Raw genomic sequence first — 14,732 nt, 5'->3', positions numbered from 1 at the left:
GTAGTGCGTAAAAGCAGGAATCACTGCTCCGTCAGCGAAGATTGGGTACCACATTATTGATTTCTTTGTAAACGCCAATGCGGCACATTTCGCTAATAAATTTTTTAGGTCCTGACGACGCAAGTACATTGATGTTATTGACGTGCCTTGTCGTAGCCTTGCCCGCAGTTGTGAATGCGTTGCTCCCGATGTCCATATGCATAAGCGGCCGCGTACGAACTCATTCTGACAATGTCAGGGAGCTCAGCTTCCACACCAATGAGGGTAATGCTGAAAAGTATGGGCTGATGACCACGCCTTGTGGGAATCCATGGCTTATGGGCTACCGGCCCGTGTCGAGTTCAGACATCGAGATAATAATGGTACGTCCGCTAAGGCAGCTGACTATCCACGCGTGTAGTCGGTCTCCACGCCGACGTCTTCAAGTGCATCAAGAAGGACCTCATAAGCGACGTTAGCGTAAGCGCATTTTACGTCACAGGAAATTGCGCCTACTAATGTCGTTTGAGCAACGCCTGCTTACAAATGAATCCAAAGAAGTGCCACTTCTAAGACTGGCCGCTGATAATACCAGGCTATGCCGTGTGCAAGGACGGAATCCTCCCCAATGCATCCTAGCTTCGGGCCGTAGCCGAGTTCCCTAGCACTACGATAATGCAGCGAATTGGGCTAGTTGGAACATACTCATGACGGTCAGCGTAGCCAAGACACAAAAAGAATGCACACCACACAAGAACTACGTCCGTCACAGAATTGCATAGTTTCATTGGACTGCGTTGCTATTTTCGACGCTTAATTTGGAACTTCGCCAGTATAATATCGCCACTGATGAAGCTCTTCAGATGTAACGAGGCCCTCAATTTCGCATACGCAAAACTTCGTCATTTGTTGATGTCACTTTCCACACTACGCCAGTACGACTCTACGTCCCCTACAGAGGTACACACGGACGCCAGCAGTGTTGGCATAGGCGCTGTCCTGGTGCAACGCAAGCCAGGATTTCCTGAATATGTCGTAGTATGTGGAAGTCGTACTAAAGGCGAGACCGATTACATCATCCCGGGAAAAGAATGCCTGGCAATCATCTCAGCCCTCACAACGTTCTGACATTTTATGTATGTTTTCTCATTTGATTTCGTTACTGACCGCCACACACTATGCTGGCTGTTGTTATGGAATGATCCCTGAGGCTGTTTCACCCGCTGGGCAATTCGCCTGCAGGACTACAATATCCGCGTGCTGTACCGCAACGGACGCCAGCATGCTGACGCTGACGCCCTGTCGCGTTCTCCCGTGCCCGACAGCAATGCCCACTGCCCAGTATCTCACCTTGCCGTTTCTTCTACCGACCTTCAAACGATCACTACCGAACAGCGCAAGGGTCAATGGATCATCTCGCTGATAGACTTACTCACTCATCCGCCCGCAACACTCACCACTCACGCGCTGCGTCGTCAAGTCCACCATATCGGCATTCGCGACGACCTACTTCAGCGACGCAATTAGGACGCCGATGGCTGCCAGTGGTTACCAGCAGTATACCGCAGTCTGCGTTCTGAAACATGCGATTCGTCCCATACTTATCCGCAGTGTGCATACTTCAGAGTATACAGAACTTAGCACCTCATTCGGCAGCGGCACTTTTGGCAGGAGATGTAGCGCTACCTGCAGAAGTTTGTTCGCTCCTGCCTCGATTATAAGAGCCGGAAATCTTTAAGGAACTTGTCGCCGCAGGTCTGCAACATTTACCTCTCTAACCGGGCGTGTTGGCAGGTTGACTTAGATTTGTTTGGGCCACTTCCTCTGACATTGGCTGGTAACCGCGGGGCCATCTTCGCTGTTGACCACCCCACGTCACACGCCGAAACTGCCACGCTACAAGTGGATACAACGCGCGATGTTGTCTGCTTCCTACTCCACCGATTCATAGCGCATCACGGTCCTGCGCAGAAGCTGCTCCGCGTGCGAGGTCGTGTCTTCTTGTAGGAAGTCGTCGAAGCCATTCTCAAAAAGTGTCATGTTTTCCACATTATGTGGAAAACATGACATTATGTCAGGTTTACATCGTTTATTTTGAGTGCCCAAGCTGCATGGTACAAGCAATGTATACAGTCAGGTGCAAGCAAAACAAGTCACTCATATACATGGAAAGCTTTCATTCCGTACGTGTATAATTACTGTGATAGCTGACAAATATGTGCATATAACTGAACACTGAGATCGCTGAACGAACATTGCTGTCATTGTCTTGCAGCGCACGAGTGTGATATCGTAGATTTAGGACAAGGATGAGATCCTGCAGTTAGTTATGCGGTTAATCATGAAATGAGTGCATGGTGAGGAATCGGAAACGAAACGTGCGCTATGACGACAGACAGTTGGCGCAGTAATAAAACTGTAGTTGTGCTAAATTTGTTACGTTAACAATCGCGGATGCGTGCAGTTCTGCACCTTCATCGCTCTGCAATCTCACCTTGAATGCGTTACAAATAAGCAACATCGCGATGTGTCAATATATATATATATATATATATATATATATATATATATATATATATATATAAGGAATGTCGGAGGAAAGACCAAGATTGAAGCCTGGAAAGATCAAAAAGGGAAAGAAAAAACGAAGTTGTGGGTTGGCAGATAAGAAAAGGCTACCACCGATTTCCCCTCGGGCGGGTCAATGCGAAAATGCCGTGTACATGAAGCCGAAGCCAAAAAAGCTGTGTTCCCAAGCCCGGAGGGTCTCAAAGGTCCAATCGCCCGGCATCGACTCAGGCCCCAGATGCCATTTTGTTCTAGACAAGGTGCAGCCGGGCACGACTACGTGTGGGAGGGGTCAAAATCGCACCGGTGAGCTCCGGCCAGCGTGACGCTACTCAGCAAGCTCCTGCAGAAGCAGACGCCTCCCGTCATATCAATAAAAATAAAAATAAATATAGGGGTTTTATGTCCCAAACCCACGATAGGATTATGAGGAAGGCCGTATGGGAGGGCTCCGGAAATTTTGGGGGGGGGGGCGACAAATGGCAATGGTGAATTGGCAAAGTGAAAGTGTGAGTACAAAGAGAGTTCGTGGGTTCGACTCCTAGGAACGGAACTTTTTCTGATAGATATTTTTCTTTGCCATCTGATGGCACTCATTTTGCTGACGTATTTCCGTCACGGAAATACGTCCGCAAAATGAGTGCCATCAGATGGCAAAGAAAAAAGAAGTTCCATTCACAGGAGTCGAACCCACGAGCTCTCGGCCCGCGACGTTAGCTGGCGGCCGTTTAGCCCACTGAGATACGGCCAAACGCATCACGGAGGCTACATAGACGCGCCTTTAAGCTTTCACGCTATCCTCTCACAGTGCTCTTTGATGAATGGATAGACACTATGAGCGTCCCCTTTATAACCGGGCGGTGACATGTGTAACACCATGTTCGAAGAATAAAAGCGCGAGGCGTCAGCTTCAGCCAAGGGAGGAAAGCCAGGAAGCCTTGCTCATAGCATCCATCCATATCGAGAAATAGCTCTCCGACGCTCTCCTGGCTGTCGCACCACGTTCCCCGCTTTCCCTGTGAATTTAAGGGCTAGGCTAGAGAGAAAACACGACGCTCGTCGCGTTTCTCTTCGCGTTTCAAGACGCTTTGAAGGAGTGCTTATCGAGTATCAGTGTTTACTATGTGATTGTTGATGACATATTTACGCAAGACACCATGTGTGGTGTCCAGGTATATCTTGACAACTTTAGCTACCGTAGTGCTTAAATCATGATCATGGACCTTAGCTGTCGGTATGGAGATGTGCCACCAGGCGTCAACCTGGATGCGTCCACATCAAGCGGTGCTGTATCTGGCAAGCAACAGCCATTGTACAAGCTATCATATACCAATGCACTATAGACAATGAAGTGCTTCAGTGACGATGCCGTTTCACCTTCGTGTTATACACCGTTTTCTATGACGGAGGGATCAGCCATAATTTTTTTTGTAGTGAATAATGGTAGCAGTAGTAAGGTATGGTTAGTGAAAGCGGAATCGGGAATCGAGTAACTAAAATGAGGAAGCCACACAAAAATTATGACCGTTTTCAAAGATAGCGTTTTATTTTATACCTTCTTGCAGTAAGCCTTCTAATCAGTCTAAATAAATGTTAATTTAGGTGAAATGAAAAAAATGAAAAATCTAAAAGCTGCATAGTGCAGTTTTATCTGGATAAGCTGAGTCATTGCTCCGCTGAGCAGCTGTTTGCATTGAGCACACAAATTTACCTCTACTTCGAACAAAGTAGTGGCTTTGATTACAAAATGCAAGTGACAAAATGGCTGAAGCACACCAGGCGAACGCGTAAGCAAAATGACCTTGGGGGAAAAAGGTACAACGCAGCTGCACTCTGTTTCACGTGCGCATTTCGCACTGATCAGGCGGCATGAGGTGTCTACCTGCGATTCACTGTGTTCTACTGAAGGTTCCTTTGCTTATATTATTATGCATGAAGTGGACAACGACAACATATGCTTCCGACGTACAACAACAAGCAAAGATGACTACGGTGAGCAATAATAATACGCGTCATGACGAAGAACAAAATGGACACATTCGTCAGTTAGGGCGTTTGGACAATTTTCATTCTGAACAATATCTACCTGCAACATCAGGAAAGAAAATTTCACGAGGAAATTTTTCTAGTACTCGATTGCCCTAGTGTAGAGAACCTTAATAAATGCGAATGAGTGAGTCATATATAAGCTAAGAAAGTAATGCTTATTTTTGTGTAATAGCAGGACAACAAGTGATCAGCAAGTCAGTTATTGTAATGAAGTCATCAGAATGAAGACGGCGAACGGTTAAGCATGACAGCAAGCTTTTATGTCAAGTGCATTTTATTACTACTTTGAGGTGTGCGTAGCCCGTCAAAAAATTCTAAGCATGGTTTAATTGTTTAAGCAAGGTGAGAGTTCGTCATGATGTAGGTACTAGAAAGCTTCAAGCCGCTTTCCACGGAATATCCTTGCCTTCATTTGGAGGTGATGACTGGCCTTTTATAAGTGCGAGCCTGTTTTAGCAATCTATCCATGTGAAAATGATCCTAGGCTTTATATGAAGATTAGCTAGACACGTTTTGTAAGAATTTTTACGTCAGTATTATCATGGAATCGTGACGTCGACGAGGGCCAGAGTCGGAGTGTTTGTGACCGGGAAACGCAGTCAAACTACAGCAATACACACTCTACGCTGATAGCGGTGAACAGAGCGCCGGCCGTCGATAAAGTGATCTGCAGCAAGGCGCGTTGACATTTATACATGCGGCATCCAACATTCGAGCCTTATCGCTGGTGGCCGCTTTAGTTCCAGAATAACCTCAGCTATTCGCGTTTTCGCACTCAAGCCTATAGGATTCTAACATAATCTGCAAGGTTCTCAGACATTAGGGCGCGGCTTGCGCAAGGCAGCGGCTACGCGTGGAACGGACTAGTTATATCAAAATAACAAAGGAAGAGCGCGTGCCAATGTTTTATATAAAATTTTCATTGAAATTTTGCGAAAGCAGTGAATGCACTGACAGCCATTAATCATTCAGCAGTATATATGTTGCGGGTTTGATCCCGGCCGCGGCGGTCGCACCTCGGTTGAGGCTACATGGTAGAGGCCCGATGTCAGGGCATGTTAAAGAAGACCAGATGGTCTCAATTTTAGGAGTCCTTCCCTAGAGAGGCCCTCATAAGTATATCGTGGTTCTGAGACATGAAGCCCCAGGCAATATTATCAATGATTAGAATATTATTATTAATAATATTATTAAATGCGAAGCATTTCTTAGCAAACCTCAGCCACTTTGGCCGTTTCTATCTATCTATCTATCTATCTATCTATCTATCTATCTATCTATCTATCTATCTATCTATCTATCTATCTATCTATCTATCTATCTATCTATCTATCTATCTATCTATCTATCTATCTATCTAGGCGCCTACGTCTGGGCGCTCTCTTGGTCGTCCCGATAACTTGTAATATACCAAAATTGGCATAGCAGGGGATCACTGCATGACGAACACAATTTACTGGTCGTGACAAGTATAACGCAAAATATCTGGCGCGTCTGTCATGAAACCCTTTCTCTCAGTCACGTGTGGCACATACCCGTATACCAGAGTTCATTATTTGCGGGTATGTGCCCCATGTGATACAGAGTCTAAACCAACATAGTAGCGGTATTCTTTAACGCCTACCGAGATCGCACAGTACACGGGCATCTAGCCTTTTGCATTCATCGAAATGCAACCGCCGCGGCCGGAATGGAACCCGCGACCTTCGGGTCAGCCGCCGAGCACCGTAACCACTACCACGGAGTAAGCAGGGTTGCCAGGTACTCGGAGAGCTACCCGCCAAATTTCTGCCCGTTAATAGCCCAAAAGTAGCCAAACGTAATTAATAAAAAATAGCCCAACATAGCCAAAGACAGCAAATATAGAAAAAGGTTTCTATTTATTATAATTTATACACAGAGAGTTTATACATGTCTCCAATTGTGCTGCTGCTTGCAAGATCGCGTGTGTGGTGCAGGTAGCAGAAATAGAAAGGAAATGTCACTTTATTTGCTAGAATTTCTGTTTTCTTGTTGCTCTTTATTAATTTGTTTTCTTTGAAGTGACGACACAATGTGAGGATTGTAGTCAAAGGAATGGAGAACCCCATGGAGGAGATGAATGTTTTTAGTAATTGCTCGTTTGGTATTTCACTACGTTTCTTTTTATGTAGCGGCCGTGGTTTAAAGCAAATAACTAAAGCTAAATGATGCGGATCACATTCACAGCATAAGTTGAAATCCACATCAAGCTAAGCTAAAGTAAAGCGGTAAATTATAACCTTTAAAATCAACGGTGATGCGTAAAATCTGGTGATAGTAGGCATAGCACAGAAAAACGTTACGAGGGTCCAAGTTACTTCTTGCGTGCTATCATGTACACTTTATATTTAAATCCACAAATTTATTCGCCATGAGAAGGAGCAACTTAGCAGCATCGCGAAACCCGGCAAAAGAAGCTTCGTCTTAAAAGGCAGGGAATATATTCATTATTACTGACTACCGTAATTGTCTGGTGGAGGCTGCTGATACCTAAAGAATGCAAACACACAGGTAAAGGATAGTAGAAAGAGTGAAGTAAAGATAACTGTGTACGTAAACACTTGATTCACAACGAACTGGAGGCACAAAACCACCACTAAAGAGGAGAAAGGGCACTGAAAAACAAGCGTTTGAAGCGAAGGCAGGTAATAGCCCAAAAGTAGCCAAATAGCCAACGACAAAAAATCCCGCCAAGACCATAAAAATGTAGCACAATTTGGCTATTTATAGCCCAACCTGGCAACCCTGGGAGTAAGATAAGAGAGGAGCGCCGACTCCGCCGCCGCCCCACGCATTCACTCGGGACAAACCGTGCAACGCAGGACGCGGCGGTCTAACTCATTCCATTGCTCTCCCCCTCCGCTCCTCTTCACGCTTTCGCACATGCTTTCTCCTCTCCCGGCGCTGATCGCAACGCGTAGCGCCATCTGTCGAAGCGCATAGAAATCCTTCAACACCTGCGCTCATGTGCGCATGCGCTAATGGGAGGAAGACGGCGGCGGCGGCGGCGGCGGTGGCAGGGAACGGTCTGCGCGGAGCGTGTCGTCTGCTAGAAACCCGTTCGCTCGGCATTCTCAATATGAGAAAAAAAAAAACGCTATGTATGCGTATTGATACTAAAATATGAACTAAAAACATCGTACCGCTCTTTATACACATATGCAAAACATTGTAACATATCTTCAGTGAAAGCAGACGAAAAATTATGCTGAACAAAAACGGCAGAGCAGAAGTACACTTGTTTTCCACATCTGGGCGCCTGCGCGGTAGTGTTGGTTGGACATTTTCGTGTTACATCCTTTGTTTAGCGTGTCTGCAGTGTGCTTCTTCATACTCGAAAAAACAAGGTGTTTGGTACTTGTGTGTGAAGACATTGTTGGGTATCGGGTGTCTCAGCTTGCGGCTGCATCGCGCAGAGCTGATAGACGGAGCGGACAAGGCGAGGGTGAGTTAAGGTAAATTTATATACCTATAAACAGAGGTGTTACATATTCGGCACTGGGGCCGACAGCTTATGGGGCTTGCACTCAGGTGCGACGACGACCCGGGATTTTTTCGTCCGCTGTCCCCCTCTCCGCGCAGCTTGGTTCTTTTATAACCCTGGCCGATTCCTTGCATCAGCCAGTAGTTCGAAGCCTCCAATCAGGAACCGCCGTTGGTCGCTGGCTGGAATCGGATCCTTGGATGAGAGGGCTTGCCGCACGCTGCGTGAGAAATTTCCGTCGGTGCGTCAGACGCATCGCAGGAGTTGCCGGGGGTTGCATGGCACCTCGCTGGTGTTGACGTTGGTTGCATCAGACAGTCTATCGATGTCGACACCACTTGCGTCAGATGTTCTACCAGCTTGAATGCCTTGCCGAAGTAAGGAAGTTTGGATTGGGAGCCCTGGCATATAACAACATGCAGCAACCGGACAGGAGGCAATGAAGAGTTTTGTTCCTGGCTGTAAATGTGGTTACGGCAAAGGGCGAGAGAAGATTTCGCTCTTCGTGGCCCCATCTGCGACAAAAGCTATGCGCTCTACAGAAAAGAATTCGTAGCAGGCGTGCAGCATGCGCGGAGCAAACGACAACACAGATAGGCATGCAGACCCGCGAACGCGGCCAAGCACGCGTCCGCGCCGCTGCTATGGCAACGGCTGACGTAGTCCCCGCCTGTGGCTCTGCTCGAGGACGGCGTCTCTCCTACGCCGATTTTCTTAGAGTTACTGTATATGCTACCTTTAGGTAGCAGAGTTGCGCATCTGTTTTCCAACGCCGCTAGCAACCATGCATTGCGGAGAAGCTGACGCTCGGGCCAATTTTTGTATTTCTCGACGCCGCCGCTGCAGCTCACTCAATTAGCACTAGTCATCGACAGCCAATGTTTCTCGCCGGCCTTCGACACGCGAGACATGTTTATCGGCGACGCGGTAGGCATGTCGCCTGCAAAAATGGAGTGCGACTTCACCGCATAGCTGTGGTTGCTAGCCAGACCTATGCGCTACACTGCTACCTAAAGGTAGCATATACAGTGACTCTCGATTTTCTCCATTCGTAGCGCCATCTGACAAACACGCCGCGAAGCATCAAGTGGCGTTGCAAAATGTGTCCCTTCCAGACGAGCGGAGTCGGCGCTCCTGTCTATCTTACTCCGTGACCACTACACCAAAGCGGCGGACGCAAGGAAAGTGAGGAAGCTGAAGTCAGAACACCCCTGGAAGACGCTCAACTACCATCCACTCGTCCACGTGGTCCGCAACGTGGACCACGTGTATTACGCATAAATCGGGGTCAATGCTTCCTACAATAAATCTGCTGAGAGAACCAGGCATCTCATCAATACCGGTGACTTGAACATTGATTTATCAAGACCCAACAAAGCTTGGTCCTTATACTGCGTGAAAGACGGCTTGGATGTGGATAGGGCATCAAAAGACCTCGCCGCCGCTTCCATGACAGGAGGCATCATAGATAATTGCATCGTAAGAGGCATCCAGGATTTCCACCAGCTGCACTATACCGCGCTTCACTTAGACTCGCGCTTCACTTAGACTTCTCGTAGCCGCGATCATGAACGGATCCGATTAAGAAGTCCGGTCCAGCTGCTGGTGCACACTGATCACGGGGATGATGACCTTGTTCAAGAACTGTCAAGAACCCCTTCCACACACACACACGGGTTCGTGAAACGTGCGTGCGTTCTCCGCCATAACAGACAAGTATAAACATTAAAACTGCAACTGGGACTGTAGTGCGTGTGCAGTGCGCCTGCGCGTGCCACTCGGCTTTGCTGAATGAAGCTTACTTGCGAGTAACGCCTGTCCTGTGCATGTGTTCCTTCTTTGTCCTGTTGGGATTCGAGCTATCTACTATTGAAGAATTTAAGCACTACATATCAGCTTACCGCGTCTGGTTGGTAACATACATGTTGCTGCTGGTATCGTTACGCAACTGTAAACAACTGGTTATATAATACATATGCGACTCTTGAACATATGAGTGTGCGTATACCTCTAATACGTTTATCTAGCGTCATTCCGTAACGTTTCGCTCAATGTGAAAAATTACGCCACACTCACCATACCGCGCATCCTTCGCATAACATCGATTCCCACGGTACATGGAATCTGCAGAATTTTTTAATAATAATAATAATAATAATAATAATAATAATAATAATAATAATAATAATAATAATAATAATAATAATAATAATAATAATAAGATTATTATTATTATTATTATTATTATTATATTACAACATATATTTCAGCCGATAAGCATAGGAAGTTTAGCACTGCGTAAAGGGTTACAAAAGCACAATAGGAGTTTTCTCGTGTAAACTTTGGCGTTTAAGAGAAAAAAAAAACGTTTAAGAGTAAAATTTTAAACATGCAACAAACTTGCACTTTGAACCCTGCCCATTTACAATCGACAGTCACTGGGCCTCATCGTGAGCAACAATCAATTGCTGTTGCGCACGTTCACAATCGCTATACGTTACCTTAAATCGGATTTTAATCAGTTCTAGCGCGATAGCAGTTGTATGGACACCCCAGGCACAATTCTCCCGTCGGCGTCGCCGTGAGGTGTCGTATTAAGTCCCAGTTGATAACACCGTCCACACGTAGATTGTTCCATGTGCAAGTACAGATACGAGGGCTGCCGACAATCGTGGCTCAAGGGAAGACGAAACGCGCGAGCCGTATGTTGTACGTGTGAGAGCAGCCGACGACGGCGGATCAAGCGGAAAGGAAACGCGCTGGACCTCTTCCATCGCTCCAAAGCCATATGGGGTGTTCCGAGAGGGGGCTGCGTAGCTGCGGTAGAAACTGCGTTCTTTGAACGGCCGAGCGCGGTAGCTCACGCCCTGTGTTCACACGGATTAGCAGATAGCGCATACCTTGGGGCGCGCTCTGGTATTAGCGTTCAGTCTAAGACTAAGCGATAGATTACACGAAGGTGGCTTCGCTCGCTGCAGCGGGCGTGTTTCCTTACTCGAGGTTGGATCCTAAAGACGTTATCAACTAGACTCATCGTGTATAACGTTTTAGTTTGTGGCTATTGTGTTCATTCCTTTGCCCTTGTGGCGAAACCTTGGCTTCTTTAGGTACATCGCATCATTCTATGCAAAAAAAATTCTTGAGATTATCACTGAACTATTTCCTGGTTTCCGTCTTTTCAGTGCGAGTTAATAAGATTTTTCGGATTTTCCTGTGAGACGACTGAGGCTACGACGGACGACGGTTACATCTTAGAAATCGACAGGGTGGGCCTCTTGGCTCAGGACAATACCAGCGTATCAACAAAAAACAGCACCAATTGCAACCCGATTATTCTGGTGCCGCCTATATTGTCGGAATCGGGTGTCTGGTTCCTTAACTACCCCTCACAGAGCGCAGGTAAGCGAACAATTCTTTGCGTAATTGAAGCGTTTGTAAGACATTGTAAAAATAATAACAAACATGGACATCAATCTATGTCGTGAAGGTGGTTGGCCAGCGAAGTTGTGGTGCCACCTGATAAGAGTGACCAGTGCAACAAAGCCTTGACCAATTCAACAATGCACCACATGAAGTGACCGACAGCAAGATAAGTGCAGTGTTCCGTTTGGCTCATGCCGCTCTTCGCGAGTGTTAACTCCCATTGCTCGACCGAAGCAGGACTCACAATACGTTGTCGCAGTGACATGGGCCGCCAGGCTGATTTTTCACGCGGAAAACGAGTGCGGTCCAGCGTAAGGTGCATGCGTTTTCTACGCGTACTGCCATTGCTGTTGCCGACACCGCTCGTCTTATGCATGCTGCTGTTCGGGAATCCTAACTTTGCGCGGCCTAGCCATGGAACACTCTCGAAAGGCTGAGCCAAAGCTGCGGTCCTCCCCGATGCTGCAGGCTCGCAATGTCATAGATACTGAAGGTCATAGTCTGAATGTCATAGTCTGAACTCTTCCTGCGCTTCCTGCCAAGCCGGCCTTCCTGAGGCTGACACGACCAGTTAAGACCACTGGATCACAGATTCCACAAGCCACTGCTTCACTTCACAGATAACACCGGTGCAACGACGCACATCTGATGCACATATACACACAAAACATTATGGCGCAAGGAGAAGTCTATGTCACATTAAAAAAAAATGGGCAGATCCTACTCATTCAGGGAGCAGTAGCCGATTAGTGGCCCATGCCGATTTTTTATTGCTTTCAACAAAGCGTTGCGATTTGAACAGTCTTCTTTGTGCATTTTGTATAGTCATGTAGATATCGTGGGCAGGCCCGCAACGAGAAATCTTATTCGGTTTGGTGGGAGGGGAGGGGGGGTGGAGATGGAGGGGAGCACTCGCTGGAGGTCTTTACTCTTTGAGGAAAGCACCTATTTGGAGGAAAGTACCTGTTTGAGGAGGCAACTATTTGGAAGGGCTGGGGAGGGGGGGAACTCCTATCAGACCATAAGATCCGCTTGGTGCGTCCGTGACGTCGACGATCAAGCTCAACCTCACAATAAATCTCGTAGTCAGAAAGGGGGGGGGGGGGGGGGCAGACAGAAAGGGAGGATGACTGTTAGAGCTTTCCCGTTTTCCGCCCCCGTCCCTTTCTGGTTACGGGATGGATCGTGAGCATACCAGATACGTCGACTACACTGACGCCCAAAGGGTATCTTTACCTATACTCCGACGTGAAGTCTGTACTCATCTTGGAGCTCTGTTGTCAGTTTTAAATGCGAAACATTTCTTAGCACACCAAAGGCACTTTGAGCGTTTCTATCTATCTATCTATCTATCTATCTATCTATCTATCTATCTATCTATCTATCTATCTATCTATCTATCTATCTATCTATCTATCTATCTATCTATCTATCTATCCATCCCTCTACGTCTGGGTGCTCTCGTGATCGCCTCCGTGATCGCCTCGACACTAGGCATGTGTTATTTATTTTAAACAATACGTTGCTCTTCATATTTGCCATAAACTTCAATGTATTTGCTGGCAATGAAACTTTGCAATGAGATTTTGAATGTATGGTATATACACCGGATGGTATTACTGATCATATTGATTCGATCACGGACGTTAAGAGATCTCTAATAATAAATATGAAACTGGGTACGCCTGCAGGAATTTTTTCTATTAAAAACTAGGACAATCTACAATTATGTGCATTCAGATCCCAAAGAATAACGGGGAAACAGTTATTAGATATCCTGACACGTTTAAATATCGTCAGGTAAACGCCCTTGAAGTTTTCTGTATATTTTCGGGGGCTGTCATGAGCTAAAACATTTCAAAGGCTGACTGTGTTGATAACGTGTTTGTTGTCATACTATGCAGGCTTCCTTTTGGCTCAACGTGGCTACGACGTATGGGCCATGAACACTCGGGAGATTGCATTCCGCTCTCGCCACGAGAAACTGCGTCAAAAAGACGACCGCTACTGGCAGTGGAGGCAAGGCACACTGCCCTAAGACATTTAGTCATGTCGAACGTTCGTATCTTCCAAAATAACAATGCATTATATTGCATTATGCATGCCATGCATTATGTAAATGCATTATATTTAATAACTCAGTATGATCAGAATTACATACCCAATTCAATTGTGTCTTAGTTTTAATGGGTACGCTTGAAATGTGGTCGCTGTTCATTCAAACGATGTCGAATAAATTGTATTCAGAGAGTAGCAGCCCGAAAATAACAAGCTTTGGCTACGACGCTCAAAGCGTAGGCGTTTCTATTTGAATATATGGTTGCATCTGTATATCTGGCGTCCGAATGAATCATGGCTGTGCTTTCGCCGTAGAACGTTCACTCGGGTTTGTCTTCTTCCCTGGTGTTGCGTGGTTGCTTGTTGCGTGGGATTTCTGCAATGCACAAAGAATCGCAGATGTTTGGCGGAATTCGTTCTTTTCGCTCCGTGTCTGTGTCGCCTACAAAAGTATTGCCGTAGTTCAGCCGTTGAATCACTGATCTCCCAGTGGGCGAGAGCTTTAGCCGTTCTAGTTGAATAGCGTTGTGCGTTTCGGCTAATTCATGTCAGGTGTTGTGTACGCCCATCTTGAGAAGTGTCGCCGTGGAAGCCGGGAATGCTAGCCCCAAAGCGAATGTATTGGCCTTACGTATTGTGATGTTGACATTTACCTCTGCATTCGTCAGCGCGTGATAGGGAGTGCCTTAAGTTTTCCGACTGCTGAGGACAGCTGTCATCACACGTAGCGTGTCTTGTTTTTTAAGTCCGCTTCTGCGGCGTGCGATTCTCCTGACGAGATGTGTTAGCTACAATAACGTGTGCTGTGGTCGAGGGAGTATGGCCACCCCGGACCCATCTTTGTGGATGTGGAGCCCCGGCACTCGCAAAGATTCCATTTTCGGGATGGGCTCTCCTGAGGGGGACGCAGGGGTCGGCTTCATTGTAGTCGGCTGGCTGTCCTCTCGTTCTGGATTTCAGGATGAGAAGTTCCGACTTCCCGGAAGCGCATGAGAGCCCGCATTTTCGCAAGAATCTTTCGATGGTATCTATCCCTTCTTGTAGGCGTATTTCTGGAGTTCCGGTATTTGAGGCCCTTGTCCCTAACGTGACATTGTCTGCGTAAAAAGCATGTCGTAGGTCTGGCAGACTTTCGAGGAGGCTAGGTAGT

General features: G+C 46.7%; 1 protein-coding gene across 1 annotated transcript in view; it reads left to right on the top strand.

Annotated features, from left to right (window-relative positions):
• LOC119403430 (lipase member M) overlaps positions 1-14,732 on the top strand; it is a 38,041-nt gene that overhangs the window by 3,681 nt on the left and 19,628 nt on the right. The window contains exons 3-4 of the mRNA XM_049418326.1: positions 11,284-11,500; positions 13,429-13,543. Coding sequence (XP_049274283.1) covers positions 11,284-11,500; positions 13,429-13,543 — 332 coding nt within the window. The remainder of the gene's footprint in view (positions 1-11,283; positions 11,501-13,428; positions 13,544-14,732) is intronic.

This window comes from Rhipicephalus sanguineus, chromosome 8, assembly GCF_013339695.2.
Source record: "Rhipicephalus sanguineus isolate Rsan-2018 chromosome 8, BIME_Rsan_1.4, whole genome shotgun sequence".
Taxonomy (NCBI): domain Eukaryota; kingdom Metazoa; phylum Arthropoda; class Arachnida; order Ixodida; family Ixodidae; genus Rhipicephalus; species Rhipicephalus sanguineus.
The sequence above is the reverse complement of the archived record's forward strand: the minus strand, read 5'-3'. Positions and strand labels throughout refer to the sequence as shown.